This window comes from Suncus etruscus, chromosome 9 (genome assembly GCF_024139225.1).
Source record: "Suncus etruscus isolate mSunEtr1 chromosome 9, mSunEtr1.pri.cur, whole genome shotgun sequence".
NCBI lineage: Eukaryota > Metazoa > Chordata > Mammalia > Eulipotyphla > Soricidae > Suncus > Suncus etruscus.
In genome coordinates this window covers 55,886,114-55,910,977 of record NC_064856.1, presented here as the reverse complement: position 1 = coordinate 55,910,977, position 24,864 = coordinate 55,886,114, and the positions used below count along the sequence as shown (strand labels likewise).

General features: G+C 37.6%; 1 protein-coding gene across 1 annotated transcript; it reads left to right on the top strand.

The window, feature by feature from the left end:
- Positions 1-7,850: 7,850 nt before the first annotated feature.
- On the top strand, positions 7,851-15,139 carry LOC126018507 (interferon-induced very large GTPase 1-like; the record flags this gene model as incomplete). The annotated part of the gene is given in 1 exon segment (XM_049780638.1): positions 7,851-15,139. A coding segment is annotated over 1 exon segment (7,146 nt), but the record flags the coding sequence as incomplete, so codon positions are not given.
- Positions 15,140-24,864: the final 9,725 nt, after the last annotated feature.

Genomic DNA, 24,864 nt, shown 5'->3' with positions numbered 1-24,864 from the left:
TAGTCGAAGAATTTACCCAATTAATCCAGATTCTCATGTTTTGTTCATAGAGTTTTTCAAAGTGGTCTCTCATTGCCCTTTGAATCACTACAGTATCTGTAGTAATCTTCCCTTTTCATTTCTAATTCAATTTTAAGTTTCTCTCTCTTCGTTTCTTTGAGAGTTTTGCTAGTGGTTAATCAATCTTGTTTATTTTTTTCAAAAAACCAACTTCTGCTTTCGTTGATCTTTCAGATTGTTTTGTGTATGTGTGTGTGTGTGTGTATTTATTGTCATTTGTTTCCAGGAATATTTTGATCTCTGTGGGTGCCCTTCCTGCAGCGACACCCCAGTTAAGATGTGGTTGTTCTTTCTTGGAGGGAGATGCAAACATAAAGACACAAAGACAGACAGACAGACAGACAGACAGACAGACAGACAAAGACAGACACGGAGACAGACAAAAGTGGGAAAAGGATTTCAGCCAAGACTGAACCCAATTCCAATTTATTGAAACTCAAGGCCCAGCTTATATATATTTTTTGTGGGCATAGTTCTGCTCGTACCTATAAAACAGGCATAACAGGTTTCATTAGCAAATGAGATAATATGCAGATAATGAGATCTGTCTCTACTAGGTCAGGATAAACTGATAATGAAACAAGTATGGGGTAATGGGGTATACAAGTAAGCTGACCTTAAATGTTTAATCCTTGAGGCTACCTGTTTTGATTATGGCTCTCTGTTTGGTGCTCTTAAGTCTTTAATGGTTAACATTCAATTTCTCAAGGCTGCCTGCAGGTGGGATATAAGGTGACCTTAAATGTTTTACATTTAATTCCTGAGGTTACCTGCTTTGAACAAAATCACAAGGTCCTTCATTTTAACTAAGTATTCTGCCTGATCTAAGAAGATCTTTTAACTAAATATTCTGCCTGTTCTAAGAAGCTCCCTACAGATCTCTTCTTTGGTTTCCTCTCTGACCAACTGGTTGTTCAGTAATGAACTGTTTTATTTCCAAATGTTAAATTTATTTCTTCTGTGTCTTTTTGTGGATCACTTCTAATTTCAGTGCCTTGTGTTTGTTTATTTGTTTGTTTTTAGTTTGGGGGCCACACCTGGTGATGCTTAGGAGTTTCTCCTGGCTATGTGCTCAGAAATCACTCCTGGCTTGAGGGACCATATGAGACTCAGAAGGATCAAACTGCAGTCCAGACTAAGTCGGCCATATGCAAGGCAAATGCCCTACCACTTTGCCACCACTCTGGCCCCTAATTTCAGAGCCTTGTGATCTGAGAAGGAATTCTGTAAAATTTCTGTCCTCTTGACTTTATGGAGATATGTTTTATGTTCAGCATGTAGTCTGTCCTCGAGAATGACCCATATGCATTGGAGAAGAATGAGTATTCATTTTTCTGGGGATAGAGTGCTCTCTCTCTCTCTCTCTCTCTCGCTCTCTCTCTCTCTCTCTCTCTCTATATATATATATATATATATATATATATATATATATATATATATATATATATACTAATCCACTTTCTTCCATTTCTCTTTTCAGAGCTAGTATATTCTTGTTGGGTTTCAGCCTAGTTGACCTATTAAGGTGTGACAGGACAGTATTGATGTCTCACACTATTATTGTGCTGCTATTGGTATCTTCTTACACATTAGTCAATAATTGTATTAAATATTCTGCTGATCCCTTACTGGGTGCATATATGTTTAGGAGTGTAATTTCTTCCTGTTTTCCATATCTTATGATTAGTACAAAATGTCCATCTTTGTCCCTTACAACTTTTCTTAGTCTAAAGTTTGCCTCATCTGATATTAATATGGCCATTCCAGCTTCTTTAAGGAAGTTGCTTGCTTGGATGATTTTCCTCTACCTTATGATTTTGAGTCTATTTTTGTTCTGACTATTCAGATGTGATTCTTTTAGGCAGAAAATTGGTTGGAACAGCTTTTTGCTCCATTTTGCCACACTGTGTCTTTTAACAGGTTCATTTAATCCATTGATATTGAGAGAGATAATTGTCATGGGATTTAGTGTCATCTTGGTGTAAAGCTTTGGTATGTCTGTTGATCTGTCTTGTCTGAAAGTAGACCTTTCCATATTTCTTTTAAGGCTCGTTTTGAGCCTGTTAAGTTTCTGACCTGTTGTTTACCCATGATGCTATGTATACTTCTTTCAAACCTGAAAATGAGTCTGGCTGGGTGCAGTATTCTAGGAGAAACATTAACTTCCTTGAGATTTGTCACTATATCCCACCATACCTTTTGGCCTTGAAGGTTTCTTGTGACAAGTCTGCTATAAATATTAATGATGCTCCTTTGAATGTAATTTCCCTTTTTGATCTTGCTACTTTCAGTATTCTATCCCTATCTGTGGGATTTGTCATTTTGACTAGGATCTGCCTTGGGGTGTTTTTCTTCAAGTCTATTTTAGCTGGTACTCTTTGGGCATGCAGAATTTGTTTGCATGCCATCTTTTGCTCGAGAGTTTCTCTGTAATGATTTACTTGTCTGTTGATTCTACCTGGGAATTTTCTTCCTGGGTTTCTGGAATTCCAATGATTCTTATGCTGTTTCTGTTGTATTTCTCAAAGACTTCTATTTTCATCTGTTCACACTTTTTGAGTATTTTTTCATTGTTTGATAATTTGCTTTAAGGTTTTTTCCAAACTTTTCTGCTGTATGGAGTTATTCTGCATCTCACCTTCCAGCTCACTGATTCTGCTCTCAGGTGCTATTACTCTGTTGGAGAAGCTTTTTTTTTAGGTTTTCATAATTTCATCTACAGAGTTTTTAAGCCATGTTATTTCAATTTGGAGTTTTCTGATTTCTATCTTTGTGGTCTGTTTAGCTCAATCTATGCTTTCTTTGAGTTCTATTAACCTCCTCCATATTTCTTCTCTAAACTTCTTATCTGCAAGGCTAACTAGTTGATTGGGACTTTTTGGGTCATCAGAGCTGCCATCTTCATTTTCTATACATGGTGTTGGCCTGTGTTGTTTCCTCATTGTCATGCTTTAGAGTGGTGTTTTCTACGTATTATGGTGGGGTTCATTAGATAGAATATGCAATAGGCCATAAAGCAAAGTAGATAGGTCGCACTCTTCTGGCTCCACCCTTTGTGGGTGTGACAGCTCACCTCTGAAGAGTGTCCTCAGGGAATAATGGGCAGGGAGGTTCAAGGTGCAGGACACAGGAGAGTAGAGATGTTATTCAGAAAGTTTGCCTGCCATGCTTCATAGCACACAGCAGCAAACAGCTCCACCCTTTGTAGGAAGGACAACTTACCTCTGAAGAAGTTCCTCCAAGGAAAGATTGGAGGGAAGGTTCAGGACACAGGAAGTAGAGAAGGTAGTCCAGAATGTCTGCCTGCCATGTTTCAGAACACACAGCAGCAAACAGCTCCCTCCCCCTTTCATTTCTAATTGACTACAGTTTTCTCTAGGTTCTTTCTGAGACTTGCCAATGTTTTGTTAATCATGTTTATTCTTTCAGAAAATTAGAACTTGAACTCATTTATCTTTGGAAAGTTTTTTGAAAAAATTTTACTTTCTATTTCATTAATTTACCACAAAGTCTTACTATTTTCTTCCTTCTGCTTGCTTTGCATTCCTTTTTCACCTTTTTCTAGCAGCTTCAGCTGTGCTGTTAAGTAGTTTATGTGAGTTCTTTCATGATTCTTAGTGCTTACTTGCATTATTATGAAGGTTCTCCTTAATACTGCATTTTCTGTATTTCATATGCCTTGGTAAATCATATCGTTGTTGTCTTAATATAAAATAATTAATCCTAGAGTTGGTTTGTGGATAGCGAGGCCTTTCTGGGTTCAACCCGGCTCCCACAGTTCCTATGGTCTGGCGGGTCTGAAGATTGCAGGGTGAAAGCGGAGAAATTCACAAAGCAGTCAGATGAAGTTTCAGTAGTCAGCCAGCTCTATTTTACTGCCCCTACCGCCATATACACCTCCTCACATGGCCTCTATTCTAAGCCTTTTCCTAGCAGCTACTTCTCTACTTCCTCTGGCTGTCTCTCGGCCTCTGTCTCCCTTTCAGCTGTTTTTTCCAGGCTTCCTAACTGGCTTCCAGGATACCTAAATCCTTTTGGTGATGCTACTAATGCTGCTTCTTTGATGATGCTCAATTGCTAATGCTGAATCTGATGCTGAATCTCTGATGATGATGCCTCTCCTACACTTCTCTAACTCTCCTTATCCCTTCTCTCTCCCCACTCATTCCAGGTGTGGGCAATTCTGATCATTCAGGTGGGATAAATAAGAAGTTGGGGTGGGGAGACCCAAAATCTTCATTCCTCTTTGCTTCCAGAAATCTTCTGATTTCCTCTCTGATTTCAAATTTGTTCCACTAGTTGTTCAGTAGTGCGTTGTTTAATTTCCAAGTGTTTCTGTTTTTACTTTTTGTGTACAATTAATTTTCACTTTAAAACCTCATGATCTAGAGAAGAGTTGATATTATTTCTATCTTTATGATTTAATAGAGATATATATTAATTCAGTATGTGGTATATCTTTGAGAATATGCCATTTACAATAGAGAATAATGTGTGCACAATGTCTTGATAAGGAAGGGAGTTCTATGCATGCTGGGCCCATGTCTTTTATTTATTTCTTCAAGACAATCCTCTTCCCATTTTTAATAGGGTTATTGTACAATTTTTTGCTTTATTTTATGGTATTAACTTTTATCTGACACAGGGTGGTAACTATTTTCTCCCATTTAGTAGGCTATCCTTTAATTTTAGGCAATGTTTCTTTTACCAAACAGAAAGTTTTTTATACTGCTTTATACCATTTGTATATATTTTTTCTTTTCTTTTTTTAACTTTATTACATACATGATTGTGTTTGGGTTTCAGTCATGTAAAGAACACCACCCATCACCAGTGCAACATTCCCATCACCAATGTCCCAAATCTCCCTCCTCCCCACCCAACCCCTGCCTGTACTCTAGACAGGCTTTCTATTTCCCTCGTACATTCTCATTATTAGGATAGTTCAAAACGTAGTTATTTCTCTAAATAAACTCATCCCTGTTTGTGGTGAGCTTCATGAGGTGAACTGTAACTTTCAGCTCTTTTCTCTTTTGTGTCTAAAAGATATTATTTCAAGGGCTTTCATTTTTCTTAAAACCCATAGATGAGTGATACCATTCTGCGTTTCTCTCTCTCTCTCTCTCTCTCTCTCTCTCTCTCTCTCTCTCTCTCTCTCTCTCTCTCTGAGACTTATTTCACTCAGCATAATAGATTCCGTGTACATCCATATATAGGAAAATTTCATGACTTCATCTCTCCTGACAGCTGCATAATATTCCATTGTGTATATGTACCACAGTTTCTTTAGCCATTCGTCTGTTGAAGGGCATCTTGGTTGTTTCCAGAGTCTTGCTATGGTAAATAGTGCTGCAATGAATATAGGTGTAAGGAAGGGGTTTTTGTATTGTATTTTTGTGTCCTAGGGTATATTCCTAGGAGTGGTATAGCTGGGTCGTATGGGAGCTCAATTTCCAGTTTTGGGAGGAATCTCCATATCACTTTCCATAAAGGTTGAACTAGACAGCATTCCCACCAGCAGTGGATAAGAGCTCCTTTCTCTCCACATCCCTGCCAACACTGCTTGTTCTCATTCTTTGTGATGTGTGCCAATCTCTGGGGTGGGAGGTGGTACCTCATAGTTGCTTTGATTTGCATCTCCCTGATGATTAGTGATGTAGAGCATTTTTTCATGTGTCTTTTGGTCATTTATATTTCTTCTTTGTCAAAGTGCCTGTTCATTTCTTCTCCCCATTTTTTGATGGAATTAGATGTTTTTTTCTTGTAAATTTCGGTCAGTGCCTTGTATATTTTGGAGATTAGCTCCTTGTCTAATGGGTATTGGGTGAATAGTTTCTCCCATTCAGGGGGGGGGGGCTCTTGTATTCTGGGTGCTATTTCTTTTGAGGTGGAGACGCTTCTCAGTTTAATATATTCCCATCTGTTAATCTCTGCTTTCACTTGCTTGGAGAGTGCAGTTTCCTCTTTAAAGATGCCTTTAGTCTCAATGTCCTGAAGTGTTTTACGTACGTGTTATTCTATATATCTTATGGTTTTGGGTCTGATATCAGTCAGGCATCAGTCTCTAGGAAAGTCCAGAAAATATCCTCAATGTGCAAGGTGTTTGGAAGGTGTTAAGTAGGGACTTATGATGAATTCCTATTATTTGGGGGGCAATGTCATGTTTATTTATTTTTAATATCCTTTTAGCTATGCAATGCTTGTTTTCACTCACTATAGTGTCAAATACATCTTTAAATCTCTAAAATTTATCTTCACATGGATTGTGTCAGCACAATTATGTCTGGATATTTTATAAGTGTGATACAAATTCTCTACCTATTCTCTAGTGGAAAAATTTTCAGTTTTTAAATGTACTCTCAGTTCTATAACTTAGCAGCTGACTACTGAGAACTTACACTTTACTCTTCAAAAATTAATACAATGGCTCAAGTATGCAATTTATCTCTTGCCAACATGTCATTTGGTTTTGATAGTACTCATTAGCCATGTCCTCTCTAACTAGAAATCAGCAGCAAACTAAAGTATTTACACATAAAATGGAGTAGTGAGACAAAGCATTCAGAAATTTAGAGGCTTCCATAGTCTATGTGAGGATGCATCTTGGGAAGACTCTCCTAAAGCTTTGTGGGAGAGATTCCTGCTGAAGTCATAAGAAGAATCACAAGGAATCACTACCTTTTAATTAACTGTGATATCTTTATTTTCTATATTTCTATTCTTATATATTCTGTTTCCAACTTTTTGCTTCTACTAGTAATAGCTATCCTAACTCAAAATTCTGGGAGCCATGGGAGAAAAATCTACTTCTCCAACCATGACATACAGAAATCATAGCCATACTCTCAGGTAACATTCTTGTTTTTTCCTATAGGAGAGGGGTTTGACTAAAATAGTTCAACATCATATCATCCCACCAAACTCCTATGGAATCTACAGTCAGGAAGACTGGAAATTTACAAGTTCCATCTCATCTGTGGCTCTCTCTGAACAGGTCAGAACTTTTCATGTTTTTTAATCAAACATAAAAATACAAAGGAATTTGGACTTTTTCTTTGTGTTTTCTGGTACCATTTATCCATGCAGACATATTCAACTTTTTTACAGATGCCCAGGTGACTAAAACAACTCCAGTCCCGTGGATATAGCAAAAGACTCACAATGAAAAATAACCACATTTGGCAGGAGGAATGCCTAAAATTGGTTTAAATGTAACAAGGGGACAAAGGAGGGACATTCCCTGACAGTGCAATACTAATAACAGAAAATTAATATACTTGCCAGAGTAATGAAACAACTTGAAAAGTCACAAAGATACAGCATGAAACCATTAATAGCAATTTATGTAAAATAAAGGAAAGAAAATAAGTTTAGGTTTTTAAGTCAGTATAGGTCTAATTCATGCATATTTTCAAATTCTAATACTCTTCATGCAATTAATCTATATAATAGTATTTAAAATAAATAGTGTTATAAAGTAACATTCTGCCTGGATATCAATATTAAGAAACAGATTTCCAACAGAAAAAAAAATTTAAGTGTTGATAAAACATCATGAAAACAAAGATTTAAAAATGCTAGTCAAAATGAATCTTTAGTAAACTATACTTGGGGTCATTTTCCTGACATATCTGGATGTCATGACACAAGGTAACTGAGTGTTTTTTTCTTCTACAGTGTTGGCACAATAAAAAACAACATCTCATGAGTCCAAGCTCAAAAGTGAAAGAAAGCAAGAGGTCTAAAATGTACTGAGAGGTTCCCCAAGATTCTGCAACATGTGACACTGTTGCCATGCCTCACAACATCTAGAAGAAAAAGACCATAGGAAGCTGAAATCTCTGTAACAACATTCCTTAGAGGAAAGGTATCAGGAGACTTTGGTGAACATGTCTCACTCAAATAGTCTTTCAGATTTACAGGAGTTTCAATTGAAAGAGATTAAGAGAAGGCAGAAGAGGGCAGACCAAATACTACAAAATTTAGCAGAATTGCTGGATAAAGGGAAGCAACAACAGGAAGAGGCAGTAAGGAAAATCGAGGCAGAACTGAGGCAAGCAATGGAAATCCCCAAAGAGTATTGGCCACCTCTAAACAAGTCCCTAAAAGAAGTCATGGAAAATATGCATAAACAAATCAATTTTACAGAACAAACACTGTCCCAGAGTCAAAACCTACCAGATAGAGAATTAGTGAGATGGGCATCTGGAGGACTCAGCCTGCAGGGGATTTATAAAACTAGATCCCAACAAGAACTGCTAGAAAAGAGAGAGGAGTTACTCAGTGTCCCCAACGAATTCTTATTTTCTGGACCAGAGCAGGGCACACGAATGGAAACAAAGGAATTTACATCTTCTCAAGCAGAATCCGAATTCACTCAGACGATAGAAAAACTGGGCTTCAGTGTATCTGCCTTAGCCAAAGGCAGTGGTTGGGGATTTAATTTAGAAATTGGAATAGATCACAACAAACATTCAGAATCCAAGAAAACAAAGCAATCGCATAATGAACACTCTTATTTCTGCTCAACCAAGTTCATGTATGTGCCACTGGTCTCTTGCCATTTTCCTCTTCATCAACTAAAGTTATCAAAGGCAGCACTCCAGGAACTGAAAAGCATTGAAGATATTCTTAGCTTGGCTGCAGGCCCAGATAAAGTCACTGTTCTGAGACAAAGGACTGAAAACTTCTTCCAGAAGTTTGGCTCTCATGCTAACCAGGGCCCTCTGCACTTTGGAGGAATCTACTGGTGGAAAGCCGTATCAGAAGGCTTCCAAAGTGAGCAGCTGACAGAAGTAAAACAGCAGTCAGTAGAAATGCTAGAATATCACATCAGAGGCAGCTACAGTGGCTTCGGCTTGACGGCTGCTGCAGGGCTAGATGTGTCATCCTCTCAGTCTAACATAGCCTCTCAGAATACAACCTTCAAAACCCTCCAGACCAGGGTACAATTATTTATAACCCAGACTGGTGGCCCTCTAGAAGCAAATAGCCTTGTTCAATGGAAAACTGGTCTAGTTGCCAGTAATCGAACCTGGTGTGTCATCGACAGGGGACTTCAGCTGTTACCCATTTGGGAAATCATCCTCTCCAACCACAAAAGTGATTTTAATGATCCTTTTCAGATAGCTAACTGCCTGAGAGAAAACTATAATGATCTGACTGGACTCAGTGCCCAGCTACCAGCAGGAGAAGATATGTTGAGTGCTGAGAGGGAGGCTAGGGCTTTCCTAGAAACTGTGAAATCATGGGAGGTGTCTGACCCAGAAGAACATCTTAAGCAATTGATAGATTTCATGCAAGAGTTGAGTGAAAGAGTAAAAAACTATGACATTTGGATTAAAATATGCCTTACAGATTGCAGTCTTCAGAAATTTCTGATAAGTGTTGTAAATTTTTGCAAAAATTCATCCATGTGTAACAGTCAATTTATTAAGTCTCAGTTGTGCAGCCTTCTGGATCCTCATATCTACAGTGTGAAAAACTTTCCACAGAAAGATTTCATCATGAAGTGGATATTTCAGTCAGAATCACAAAAAGAGGACATCAATATCACCCAATTTTCTGAACTAGTGAAAATGTTAACACAGACACAAAGTGAACTCATTGAAGTAAAGGCCAAATCTCAGTCCCCAGAAGCAGTAGAAGAAGCTCAAAGAAAGGCCACCTATGAAATCAGTGTATCTCTTGGATGCTTCTTGAATTACCTCCAAGTAACAGAGCAGCCTGACAGACAGCACTTGTTGCTTTCCATTGCAGCTAATGTAGGATATAATGTAGTTAATAATACTTTTCAATATCTTCTGAGGGGTGAAGAATTAAATTTCCTACTGCATGAAATGAAAACTGCCCATGATAAATACCAGGAGCTCCAAAATATTTGCAGTTACAGGGCTCAGGCATTTCTATTGCTCACCGTGTTGACGACTACTTTTGGAGTCAGAGCTGTTTCTCCAGAGGATAAAGCAAAACGTTTGGCATTGACTACACAGCACATGGGGAGGTTATTGACTACAGAAGTTGTCCAGGTCCTCAAAACACATAGAGCATATCCTGATTGGGAAAACTTAGAGAAAGATTTGAGATTCCTTATGAATGGTGAAATTGAGGCCACCATGCTTTCACTGCAAATGGATGTGAAGAAAGAGTTGCAAAGTCTACTTCACGAAAACAAACCATCTAAAGAAATACGTGACACTGATAACTACAAGTGTGAGGTTGAAAAAAATACAACTTTTATAGAATTACTCCAGCGTCTAGGCCTAAAAGATAAGTTCCCCAAAAGGATGGCCAGATCTGACTTCCATTTGATTTACAAGACTTCAGTGCATAATAACAATCCCAACTCTGAACAAGAGCTTCCCTTCTATTTCTTGCAGAAATTACTAGTACTAGATTATGGATTAAGATACCTTGTTTCTAAAGATGATAAAAAGACAGATAGTCAAGTCTCTCCAGACAGATTAAATAAGGAAAATGAGGCTTTTGATCCATTTGAAGACAATTTGGAAGACGATGTGAATAATAATTCAGCATCTTTTTCCAAGTCCCATATTCACCCTATGGATATTCAGATGGCTATCCTTCACTGTACAGATGATTTTGCCAGACAGTATATTTTGGGGAAACTTGCCACTTGTCAGTTTGCCCTCCCACTTCTTGTACCTAATCCCTGCAATGCGCAGATTGAATTTTACCTTTGGTCTCTCAATCAAATTCGGAGAAGCTGGCAAGAGAGAAAAATTTCGCCAAATGAAAACCACAATTACAATAATCAACAGATGTGCCGGGTCCCTACTCCCATTGTGTCTTTTATTAGAGTTGGAGATGGCTTGTCTGCTTCCAAATCTCAGATCATGAACTGTCTTCTCAGTAAACGGAAACATGATACCTTTTTTCACAGACATTGTAAAGGGAGCAGCAAAAACTGTCTCTTGATGGGGGGTGTGGTAGAAATCTGCTGGTTCTGTCCTGGAGGGGAAGAAGACAGATTTGACAACTGTTTGACCTTTGCCAATCTTCATGGAAATGCAAAGGAATACCAACAGCAACTCGTATTCCTACAGGAGGTCTCTTCTCTTCTTATAATCCTTATGTCAACTACTGATGACAATGAAGATAACCGAAAATGTGTCCTTCAGTTGTGTCAGTCATCAAAACCTTTCATCTTATTGTATGATGATAAAGAGAAAATAGCCAAAACTTCTGGCCAAAGAGTAAAAATTGGAGTTCAAAACAGAAATGAAGCAGAATTAACAGAGGAGCTCACAACTACTATTAAAAATTTGCTAAAATTATCAGGCAATATTCATAGTTTAGAAGACTGTGCCCAGGTTGCCCGCAAGCAAGGATTCCTTGTTGATGAAGACCAGAGAGACTGCAAGGAAGCCAAAGAAAAAGCAGCAGGTTTAAAGAGCCTACTTCAAAAAATGGACATATCCCAGATGAAAGAACACTTGCTACCCCTTCAGGGCCAACTATGGCACAACTGGTGCAAAAAAGACAAAGAACTTTATCATCTGAAAGAAAAGGGAAACCGAAGCATTGAACAACACAAAAGTGAAACAGAGACAGAGAAACAGAAAATAAGGCTTGAACAGTTCAAGAGGGCCTTTCCACTCAATCATTTAATGAAACATTTCCTGCAAATTCTATGGACTTTTTCTCAAACTCACACAAAATTATACTTCTTGCAATGGCTAGCTGTGTTTTTGGACAATCTGATAGCACCACACCTGGAAAAACTGAAGGAAAAGAAAAAGACTCTGTGGTCACAAATACAAACAGAAAAGCAAAAGACAGCAAAGACTAATGTCCCAAAATATATAGAAAATGAGATCAGTGCTATTGTCAAAAAGATTAATGACAGTAACTTAGCAATTGAACATATTCTCAGAGAAGTTGGTCAAATCTATGAAGCTCTAGAGGAAAGTTCCTTCATAAAATATACAGGAAACCTTTGTCACTCCCTTCCACAGATCGCTGCTGATCTTCTGATATCTGGAGTTCCCATTGAGCTGATGGATGGGGAAGCTTCTTATGTACCTCTAAAGTGGGTGGCAGCTGTTTTTGACAAGGTCACTGAGAAACTTGGTAAAAAAAGGTTGTTTGTCCTCTCTATCCTGGGCATACAGAGTTCAGGAAAATCCACCCTCCTTAATGCTCTTTTTGGGCTCCAATTCACTGTCAGTGCTGGAAGGTGTACCCAAGGGGCCTACATGCAACTCTTAAAGGTGGAGGAGACATTTGCAGAGGAACTTGGATTTGACTTTATACTTGTTGTGGACACAGAAGGACTTCGGGCCCCAGAACTAAATAACAAATCTCAAAAGCATGACAATGAGTTGGCCACCTTTGTCATTGGACTTGGAAACTTGACTCTTATCAACATTTTTGGGGAAAATCCATCAGAAATGCAAGACATCCTACAAATAGTTGTCCAAGCCTTTCTGAGAATGAAGCAAGTAAAAATCTCTCCAAGTTGCTTGTTTGTCCATCAGAATGTTGGGGAAGTTATGGCCCAAGATCAAACCTTGGAAGGACGGAGGAGATTAGAGCAGAAACTAGATGAAATGACAGCAGCAGCAGCTGAGCAAGAACAATGTTCAGACATAACATTTTTTAGTGATGTCATTAAGTTTGATGTGAACAGTCAGGTCCACTATTTTGCTCACCTCTGGGATGGCAATCCTCCCATGGCCCCTCCCAATCCTCGTTACAGCCACAATGTTCAGGAACTAAAACATCAGATTCTGGAAACAGCCAAACAACAAGCCAGAGGAAGCATCATGAAGATATCAGATGTGAAAATGAGAATTCAAGATCTATGGAAAGCCCTGGTTAGTGAGAACTTTATTTTTAGCTTCAGAAACACACAAGAGGTCATGGTCTTGAGCAAACTGGAAAGCATGTATAATAGCTGGACTTGGGATATAAGGAGTCATGTATTAGGCTTGCAGGACCAGCTAATGAATCAAATTCAGAATGGAAATTTACAGACTCTTCAGACAAGCATGCTAGAGACTCAAGTTTCACAAAATTATGAACTTATCAAACAAAAAATGGAAAAATATTTTGAGGATGACCCAGATAGTGAAATATTGATTCAGTGGAAAGCCAACTTTGAAAATAAGCTAAGAATATTGAAGGAGGCACTTATTTCAGAAGTCCAAAGAAAAGTTCAAGCAATGATCAATTTGAAAAAGAGTCAAAAAACACTGGATGACAAAAAATCAGCTTATGAAAAGGAAATAGTGAAAAAAAGTCAACAATTGGCTTTAACTGTCAAGCGCCGAAAGCTAAGTACTAAAGAGCTTTATCAAAGATTTGATAAACTTTGGAAAAAATGGGTCTGTAATGTAACCTCAAATCATCAACCTGTTCCAGAGCCCAATATTGATAAGGATATTGAAGATATCCTTTTTCGTTACTTCAACAAAGAGAATAACATAGCGGATATAATTAACAATAAATTTGGGAAAAATTTTCAAATCAAATATGACCAGCATGTCCAAATGAACAAAAAATATTATTTCAAGACTCTAAAGTTAGAAGTACAAGATAAGGAGTCCATTGATATGACTACAGAACGCATTTTTTTAAAATTTTATAACACTATTGACAAAATTCAGAAGCAGCAGCAAGATTACAATTCCCATTATTTCTATGAAATATTAAGAATAATAGAAGAGGAGATAAAATCTGCACTCACACAGGAAAGATATACATTTAAAACCGAATATAAAATTGATTTGTCTTTTAGTTTATTCAAAGAGGCAGCAAAGACTTTTAGAGAGATGCACAGGGCATTCAAGGAAGCAAATGATCCTGTAAACTATCTGGAAAGAAAGAAAGATGAGTTCTTTATGAGTTTTAAGATATCTTGTGAAGGAGCAACCAATATCAAGACCTCTGTTGATTTTCTCTGGAACAAACTCACTCCTGCTATCTCTACAACCTTGCGGAGAAATTTGGTTTCTCAGATGGCTGCATACATTCGAGGAAACTGCTCTGAATTCAATGCAAACAGGTCAAATCTGGAGAAATATATCCTCATCTCTCTGGCAGAAGAAGAAAATTTTGAGAATTACTGGCGATATATACATGATCCGCAATCTTTTTTTAAAAGTTTCATCCTGAGATATGTTCAAAAATATTATTCAGGTGAAGGAAGTGAGAAAATAAAGTCTTTTATAAAAGTAAACTTAGAAGACATCAAGCAAATAATCCGATCAGTTATTCATGATTCCACAGAAATTGCTAAAGATAAAAACAGCAATGAGACAGCATCTGAGTGGTTAAATGTGTTCTGTGATAAACTAGGGAATAATTTTGCCTTCCCAAGAAATGATCTAATAAACATTGAACACCAGGAGATAAAAGATATTTATTTTCTGAAAGATGCCATGAGTGGTGCTTTGGATCCTGCAATGAAAAAGTTGGAACAGAAATGTTTAAGTATGAGTAAGGAAAAAGAGATGTTTGAAGTCAGTGAAATTCTTTTTGAACATCTCTGTGGTTGCTGGGTGCAGTGTCCCTTCTGTAATGCAATTTGTACAAACACAATCCCCAATCATGATGGAGACCACAGTGTGCCCTTCCATCGTTCAAAAGCTGTCACTGGGAGAAGATGGCATAAAACAGATCAGTTTTCTATTGATTGCTGTGCAACTTCAGTAGCAAGTGACTGTGGTTTTCATCTTAGTGAGACTACAGTAATTCCATATAAGATCTATAGAGTTGCAGGAGGGATTTATCGCACATGGAAAATCACTCCAGACTCCTCTGCCCAGTCATACTGGAAATGGTTTCTCTGTCACTTCAAATCAGAGCTAGAAGAAAGATACCATTTAAAATTTGAAAGTAAGGGCCAAATCCCTGATGCATGGTACACTATCACAAAAGAGACTGTGCTAGATGAGTTGAGAAAACAATAATACTCAGACATCACAAGAGTTTTCATAGTGTCACAAAATTTTACAGTCACCAATCAAATTCCAAATAACTTCACCTCATGATAGTGATCTCAGGAGATAGAAAAATAGTATAATAGGTAGGAAGCTTCTGCTGTACCTAGCCAACTTGGTTCAATGCCTGCTGTATCATTATGCTTCCCAAAACCCCACCAGTAGTAATACCTGAGTGCAAAGCCAGGACTCACCCTGGAGTATAGTCTGTGTGGTCCAAAAAGAACAGCAATATGCAATATCAATCCTTGTTATCTACATGTTTCAATTGAAAATCAATTTGAAATTACATTTCAAAAGTTGAATATTCTTTTAAAGAACCTCTTTCCCATTTTATTCAATCCTTGTAGTATAAAACAATTACTCTGAATATGATCTAATAAGCAAGACAATTTAATATAGGTTTTTTTAAGGCAAGTTATTGATCTTCATACTACATTTATTTTAATATATCTGAGAAATACTTTTATGAATCACTGTTCTGGACAAGAATAAAATAATAATATTAAATAGAAAAACATTTCTTATCTAATACCTGTTCTTATCTAGTGATCAACCTTTTCTACCTTGTTTGTTGCAGTAACCTGTGCAAGAATGTTTAAGAATATATACCAAAATAATTTAGATATTTAAAGCCAAGTTCTATGTAAAAATATGAAAACCAGTATTAACACAAGACTTTTACATAGCACAAAGGACTTTAAAAAGAAATAATAATAGAAAAATAAATATTAATAATTGTAAACAAATTTTATTGATTTCCTCGAGATTTCAATGTTAAGTATTTTAGGAGTACAATTTAATATCTGTATATATGCATGTCTCTACATTCACTGACAAAATTCTAGTATCAGCATACTATCAAAATTAGACTCTTTGCCCAATTCTCTTACCTCCCTTCCCCTTATCTTCTAGTATCCAATATGTTTTTCAATAAGTCTGAATTGTGTTGTGGTTATCTTTTTCAGTTAGTTTGAATTATCTGTTATTCACATGTAACTTAAACTATTCATTTTCTCACTCATTCTTTAGCTTATTTTGCTAGTATACTCACTTCAAAGTATTTGAGTCTTCATAGATTAAGCTAAGTAGGACTAACTTTACTATATTTGTCAACAAAGAACTTTAGGAACATTATCAGTATTAGGCCTATTATCTTAAAATACAAAATAATAAAATAATAATAATAATAATATTATTATTGTTGCTGGGAAAACTGTCTTAATAAAACATTATCAGTATTAGGCCTATTATCTTAAAATACAAAATAATAAAATAATAATAATAATAATATTATTATTGTTGCTGGGAAAACTGTCTTAATAAAAGTTGGGAGGATATGAGATGTTAAACTTCAAGAATAAAAGAAGCAAAACCCTGCATTGCCTGTCTCACATCACTATATCCCTGAAAACTCCAGTTATGATTTATTATTTTGGATGATTTTGATTTAATGAATTAATAATGGTCCATAAGTAAAAAATTATATTAAATATTAAAGTTAATTTTCAAATAAAATTGCTAAAGAAAAAATGTTTGATAAACTGTGTGTCTATTTAAACAATATGATCTTTGAGTAAGATTCAAAAATAGTGCTCAAGAGAACCAAAATAATCTATTAAGAAGTACATAGTATTTAAAAGATAACTATTTAAGGAGGGCATTGCCATGTAAGTAATAAAGAGAGTAAATCTCTCAGCAAGACAGGACAAGGAGGTTACAGTGTAATGGATAAGGACAGCTAAGCTAGAACTCCTCAGAAACAATGGAAACGTGAGAAATTAAATTAATATCTATTAAGGCCCGGAGAAATAGCACAGCAGTAGGGAGTTTACCTTACATGCGGCTGACCCTGGAGGGACCCAGTTCAATTCCCAGCATACCATATGGATCCCCCAGCCTGCTGAGAGCAATTTCTGAGTACAAAGCCAGGAGTGACCCCTGAGCGCCACTGGGTGTGGCCCAAGAACCAATAAATAAATAAATAAATAAATAAAGTTAATAAAATTAATAGCCATTTAGAATCATATGATTATTAAGAATAGGCAGTGGAACAGGAAAAGATCATAAGATTAGAGGTTGCCAAATTGCAAGGACAGCAGAATATAGTTTACATGGTCAATGTATTGTGTTTCTTAGAGTTACTAAAAATAAAGATCAAAGAAATACAAAAAGTGGAATTCACTATATCAAATATTACAAAAATGTTTAGAATATTATCCCAAGTGCAATAGAAAAGAAAGTTCTAAGATCTATAAGGTTGGAATTTTTAGGGTAATGAGTTGTAAGAAAAGATCAAGTCATACACAGATGTGAATTAATTGAGTAAAGAGGAAACTCTTCCTAGAGAAATTCTGAAATACCTCTTTCAGAGAGGATATAAATATGAGAGTCTAGTGTATAGAGCATTGTATGAGCTCAGTGTTTACATCTCTCCCACCACAACACAACAACAATCATTCATTCAAGTCATAACACCCAAAGTAATTTAAAAAGAGAGGAAAATGATCACAGTAAAAGGAGTGCATATAGACAGTTCAACAGTCCTTTGATAAAGGATTAGTAAGATTTTAAGAAGATTCACAAGAGGGTAGGAAGATAATTCAGAGCTCTAGAGCCCATGCCTGGTATGCACAGGGCCATAAGTTACGTGGCCTAGTGACTCCTAGGCCTTTTAAATCCTGAAAGAGAACAACAGAGATCCCTCTAACATGATAGTGAGTAAAGAAGATGACATGTGAGAATCAATCAGAAAATGTCCATCTGCAAAGCAAAAAAGAATTATTTACCAAACACCAAAACAACTAGCTCTATGATCTTAGATGCTCAAAAACTGTGGGCAGTATGTGTCCACTTTCTAGAAAACCCAATCTACTGTGTATTGTTAGGGAAGGTTAAGCTGACTATAGAGCTGCCAATCCAGGCTATTGAGAGCTTGAATGTAATTTTCATTAGCTCTCAAATAAAGCATTTAGATGATCAGTGGTTGGAGAATTGGAAGTAATCTATTTTACTTACAAAAGCAGCAATCAAAAATTACTTGGGTGAGGTAAACTAGGCACAAAAAAAAATGACCAGTAGGGTGAGTAGAACCAGCCACAGAGCAGGCTGATTCACGTACCATAACTGCTCTGCCTAAGACACTGTGTCTGAACGACTGGATAGATAGTACACTGGGTAAGATGTTTGTCTTGCATTTGGCTGACCCAACTTCAATTTCCAGCATCACATACAGTTAGTTCCCTGAGCAGAAAAGAGCCCTGATCACTGTTACATAAGCAAGAATTCAGGATATGGTCCAAAATCTTTAAAAATAAAAATAAATTGGGCCCGGAGAGATAGCACAGCTTGCCTTGCAAGCAGCCGATCCAGGACCAAAGGTGGTTGGTTCGAATCCCAGTGTCCCATATGGTCCCCGGTGCCTGCCAGGAGCTATTTCTGAGCAGACAGCTAGGAGTAACCCCTGAGCACCGCCGGGTGAGGCCCAAAAACAAAAAATAATAATAATAAAAAATAATAAAAAATAAAATAAATTTAAAATCTAAAATTTGATTCCCTTGAGTTCTGGCATGCTCTCTTATTGGACTATGAAAAAAGAAATATGAAATATACCATTTTTATTCCTGCTTCAGTAATCCTAATAATCCTAACACTGCATTATGGTCACTCATCCCTTTAAGGAAGTGTTATACTAGCAGCCTGGGGAGCAAAGGTTAAATCCACTTTGGTCAAAATAAAAATTATTATATTAAAAAAAAAGGAAGTGTTATAGTTAATAGGTGGACAAGACTTGGAAATAACTATACACAATACCTATGATTCTATTGTGATATTTCTAACTCTTGAGCAGTAATAGCTGTGGGAAATTGTACATGTAATTAAATACTGCATTATCAAGTGTCCTATATGAAAATTAGCCATTTCTCACAGTATCATTTAGATAAAACTTTTCTAAGAAGTAAAGAAAAGAATTGCTATTTGGAGAACATTTGGAATAGTGTCATTCATAGACTAAGTATTCTATATATTATTATAATGATACTGAAACTTCCAACATTTATATTCCTTTTCTTTAGAGGAAAATATTTTATAAGAACTGTATCTGGAGCCAGAGAGATAGCACAGTGGCATTTGCCTTGCAAGCAGTCGGTCAGGACCTAAGGTGGTTGGTTCGACTCCTGGTGTCCCATATGGTCCTCCGTGCTTGCCAGGAGCTATCTCTGAGCAGATAGCCAGGAATGACCCCTGAGCACCATCACGTGTGACCCGAAAATCAAAAAACAAACAGACAAAAAAACTGTATCTAAAATTTAAAGAACACCATAGGTAATCAGTTGAAAATACAGTTAGTTCTTAGAGAATGTTAGTATAACTAATAGCTCAAAATTCATATCAATATTCTTTGATACTTTATTTATACTTAGTTATTTTAAACACTATTTAAATATCAAAATCAGAGAAGTTACTTCCTTAAAAAAAAGAATTGGCTTATTTTTATTTATTATTTTTATTGAGGCACTGTGATTTACAATGCTGTTCATTATCATCTTCATGCTTCATGATTTTGATAGTATATCCACTAAAAGAGTGCCCATTTCTCTCCACTAATGACTACTTAGATTCCAAAGAAGTGTGGAAGTTAATGTGTCTTTTACAGGCATAAGCCATACAGAGATGACGTGGAGACAGGCCTAAGACAAAAACAAGGGGTTTCTTAGAAAAGTTTTATCTAAATGAATAAGACCAAAAAAAAAAAAAAGATATTTTATGGTAAGTTATAGTTAGCAGGTATTAAGATTTTGGTGTTCAGGAGGAACAACCTGGAATTGTAGTTAAAAACAAACTCATAAACCAAGGAGAGAGATAAAATAGAGAATATACCTAGCATGCATAATACCTGGGACTTAATAATCCCCCAAATACCAGCAAGTAAAGCCTGGTTCACTGGCAGGGCCTGAGGAGACTGCATTGCTAACCTAGACAAAATTGTCAAGCCTGTTCGTCAGCCTCATGTCACAAGAAGTGGCTCAGGAAGTTCCTATAAGGTGCCCTCTATGAAAATATGTAAGAACACAAACTGAGAAACCTGTTTGAAAGATTCTTACAATAGGAAAACTGTCTGTGCTGTCCATAGACTTGCACTAAATTTAGGGCTTTATTTCTGGTTTCTACTGCCACCTAGCATTACAGTATTCTGCTGGTAATCTGGTTTGGCACAGACCATTATCTCAGGCTTGTTTCTGAACACTCTCTGAGACAGATTTGCTTAGAAATGATAACTACCCAGGTCAAGAATGAGATCTTAACATTTTTTGCAGTTTGGGGTACCAGGAGAAAACTTTGAGAACTGCAGTTAATGGAGACTTGAGGTGGTGGTATTATAAGATGGAGTGTCTCTTGACATCTAGCATAAGAGCAACAGGCAAAGGGAAAACCTAGGGATATCTATGTCAGTAGGAAACAGACAAAAACATAAGGCATATTAAGACTTGCTAGGAACACAAACATGAACCTGATATCCACATTTCTCCACAGACTATGTTAAATCACGTCTCTGGTTCAGTACTTAAGCATCACTCATTCTTGGGTTCCTCTGCCCTCTTCTATCACTCTAGTTCCAAACCTGGGTTATTGATTTTCTCTAATATACTGGGACGATTTGTGTGAGTTTCTTCTCTCTCAATTTCTTCAAAATAGGGAATTTTTCACAAAAACTTAAGAAACGTTCAGAAGAAAATTCAAAAGGAAACTACATACAAAAAAGACTTATTCCCTTAATCCTGAACCTCAATTATCTACAGCTTTAAGTCAAGATACTAAGTAAATAAAAATAAAGATAATTTGCTTTGTAAACACAAACATTTCTGGGAATCACAAAGGCAGGACAGGAAATGAAAACGAAAATATTGACCTGAGTGACATGAGGCAGCTATGTGATAACATGAGCTTCTTTTTTTTTTTTTTTTTTTTTTTTTTGGTTTTTGGTTTTTGGGCCACACCCGGCAGTGCTCAGGGGTTACTCCTAGCTGTCTGCTCAGAAATAGCTCCTGGCAGGCATGGGGGACCATATGGGACACCGGGATTCAAACCAACCACCTTTGGTCCTGGATCGGCTGCTTGCAAGGCAAACACCGCTGTGCTATCTCTCCTGGCCCAACATGAGCTTCTTAATAAATTTAATTTGAGACAGGATTATACCTCCTTCATAATTAATACACTAGCTACTAAGATTTATTATTGCACTATCCTCCTTATGGTGAAGTATATATTCTGTTTCCCAGTGTATGTTGTCAAAGACAATAAATTGTACAAGAAAACAACCAAATATCACCTTCTTTCTAAACATATGTGAAAGTCAGAATTCAGGATGCAGTAGGTCTGGACCTGTGAAGAAGCTATATCTGTGAAAAGGAAAACATCACATAAGATTGATTTGCCGTCACAGATCTCCTGGACTGAACACTTGGTCCAGGAGACTGGGACCCCCCACGCCAGGCGGGTCTTCATGGCCCGCCCTGGCAACTCGGGCCCTGGGGGGCGGGCGGAGGAGGGAAACCCCTCCTCTTTCAAATTTCAAACTGGAGAGGGAGCTCGCAGTTGGACCCAGCAGAGCGCACATGCCAGGAAAGCCGTTCCTCTTTTTTCTGGTATGTCAGGGTCACTGGTCAGACAGTGGGCCACAGATCTCCTGAACTGAACACTTGGTCCAGGAGACTGGGACCCCCCACGCCAGGCGGGTTTTCATGGCCGGCCCTGGCAACTCGGGCCCTGGGGGGCGGGTGGAAGAGGGAAACCCCTCCCCTATGTATACTGGACCCCCTGTATTGTTTGCTAGTAATACTACTTTTCAAAACCCCGCGGGTGCGTGCACAACAAATATACTTTTTAAGCATTATCCAAAAACATTCCTGATCCTAGATTGTTCCTAGGAATGGAATCAGGATGCCCAAGATTTGGATAAAACACTCAAATAGACCTTTATTGTCTAGTCTTTTATGTATTACCTCTCCCTTCTCCCCTGTGTCTCTCCTACCTCCTCATACCCAAACCCTTATCCATTATCTTTTCCCAAACCATTATCTTTTCCCTATTCAACCCTCTTTATCCTCAGTTCCTAACTGAGTAGACACCAAGATTGACCTTCTGCCCCAACACCACCATCCAGCTCTTCATTGAAAGACACCCTCTCGGTCCCCAGCTCATGCCTCTACAAATAACTACAACCAACACGCCTGTTGACCCATGCTTGGTGGCCCCCCTTGCCCCCATCAAACTATGGACTGTTGCATGATACTGGAATCAGCTTCAGCAAAACCCCTAGTTCAAGGACAATATAGGGTTCCGTAATGCCGCAAAACATGTCTCAAACTCAACTATCACCTGTTGTCTTCAAATACCCTTGTTTTCTTTCTTTTTTTTTCTTTTTAAAACATAAAAGGGTCACATGTAAAAAAAAAAAAAAAAAGATTGATTTGCCGTTATCCACCAAGCATGAACTTGCAAAGGAAAAAGAAAAAAATGGGCCCGGAGAGATAGCACAGCGGCGTTTGCCTTGCAAGCAGCCAATCCAGGACCAAAGGTTTGAATCCGGTGTCCCATATGGTCCCCCGTGCCTGCCAGGAGCTATTTCTGAGCAGACAGCCAGGAGTAACCCCTGAGCACTGCCGGGTGTGGCCCAAAAACCAAAAAAAGAAAACAGAAAAGAACATCAACAACCAGTCTATGATGCCCATATTATCAGGATTAATAGGAAAAATAAGGGAGAAAGTGTGATTCTACTTAGCCTCACACTGTTTTGTAGAGTTGCTAAAATATTCACTATAAACTTCCCTCACCTGCAAATGTATAAAATTTCTAAAGACCTTGAGAAAATGGAATATGTTCCTTGGCTCAAGTCCTCAGGTGGATACCTTAATCAAATGACCTAAAATGTTAGTTTTCCTGTTTTCAGTTCAGGTCTGGAGTACTATCACTAAAATAGTAAAGACAAAAATAAAATTAACTTCCAGTTCTTGTTCTCCCTGAAAAATGTTTAGCCCACCACCCTGACCAAGCAAGTGGAAACAAATGTTAAAAAAAATATATCATGGGTCTACATTAAACTATGAAACCAGGCCAATGGATAGCAGCAAGTAGGGCATTTGCCTTGCACACTGCTAAACTAGGTCAATCCCTGGCATCTCATATGGTCCCCCGAACTTGCCAGGAGTAATTTCTGAGCAGAGTGCCTGGAGTAACCCCTGAGCACTGCCATGTTTGGCCCAAAAAAGCAAAAAATAAGTAAATAAATAAATAAACTAGAAAAAATTCTTTATTTCAAAGAAATAGACCTAGATACAAAGAGTGTCCATGGATTGGGAGAAACTATTCAACCAATACCCATCTGATAAGGGGTTAATATCTAAGATATCTAAGGTAGAGCTTAACATGAAAAAAATAATTCATTTCCATAATAGGAAAAGAGATTAACAATGACTTCCATAAAGAAATACAGATGACTAAAAGGCATATGAAAAACTTCCCGGGCCCGGAGAGATAGCACAGCGGTGTTTGCCTTGCAAGCAGCCCATCCATGACCATGGGTGGTTGGTTCGAATCCCGGTGTCCCATATGGTCCCCTGTGCCTGCCAGGAGCTATTTCTGAGCAGACAGCCAGGAGTAACCCCTGAGCACCGCCGAGTGTGGCCCAAAAATCAAAAAAAGAAAAAAAGAAAAAGAAAAGAAAAGAAAAACTTCCCCATATCATTAAACATCAGGGAAATGGAACTCAAAACAACAAAAAATTATCATATCACACCATGGAGACTGGCACACAACAAAAAGAACAAGAACAACCAGTGCTGGCACAGATGTGGGGAAGAAGGGACTCTAATTAATTCACTGCTGGTGGGAATTCCGACTGGTTCCGTCTTTTGGGGGGGGGAAAAAACCTAAAAATTGAGCTCCCATATGACCTAGCAATACCACTCCTAAGAATATACCCTATCATTATGACAACGATAGTTGAAAATTATCACTCTGGACAAGAACTGGGTGTTGAAAGGATGCAAAGTGATATGCATGTTATGCCTTGGTTCTATCCTGGACACCCTACATAGTCTTGCCAGCACCTCCAGGAGTAATTCTTGAGCACAGAGCCAGAAGAAAGCTCTGAGCACTGCCAGGTGTGACCCAACACCAAAGAAATAAGACATTTCTACATTGGTAAATGAAAAAAGCATTTGTTCAAGGATGAGAGAATTCAGGCTTTCAGAAAAGATCATCAAGTAGACAGTAGAGCAGAGTCCACAGTCCATTCCAGAGTTGTAAGAGGAGAGGAAGAGAGAGCTGCTGAGCAGAAGAGCAAATAATTACTAGAAAACAAGAAACTAAAGAGTAACAAGATAGAGAAGCATGATGAGCACAAAAAAAAAATAATGATCTCCCACATTGTCTTGGATGGAAGAGAGTGAGAAGGGCAAGGTCAAATGAAATGTTTAGGGCTTGAAAATGGTTTCCTAGACAGATGAGACAAGATACTGGTTAAATTAAGCCAAACCAAGGAGCCCTATGTCAGTTCCAGGTGTCTGAAGATAGAATTATTCCTTAAAGAGCCAGAACTCTGGGAGGCACATATGGGTTTCATTGCAGACCCCCTCCCAATATACACAACCTTCTACTAGCCGAATTAAGTATTTAAAGTTTAACTGAAGCTTTTTGCTTCAACCTTAGTAAATCTAGGGCTCTAAAATCAAAATGTAAAGAGAAAAGGAGACTCTTAATATAGGAGTTAAAGATACAAAATGATACTCACAAACAAGTGATTGTATTAGAACAATCTACTCTCGGGCCAGAGTGA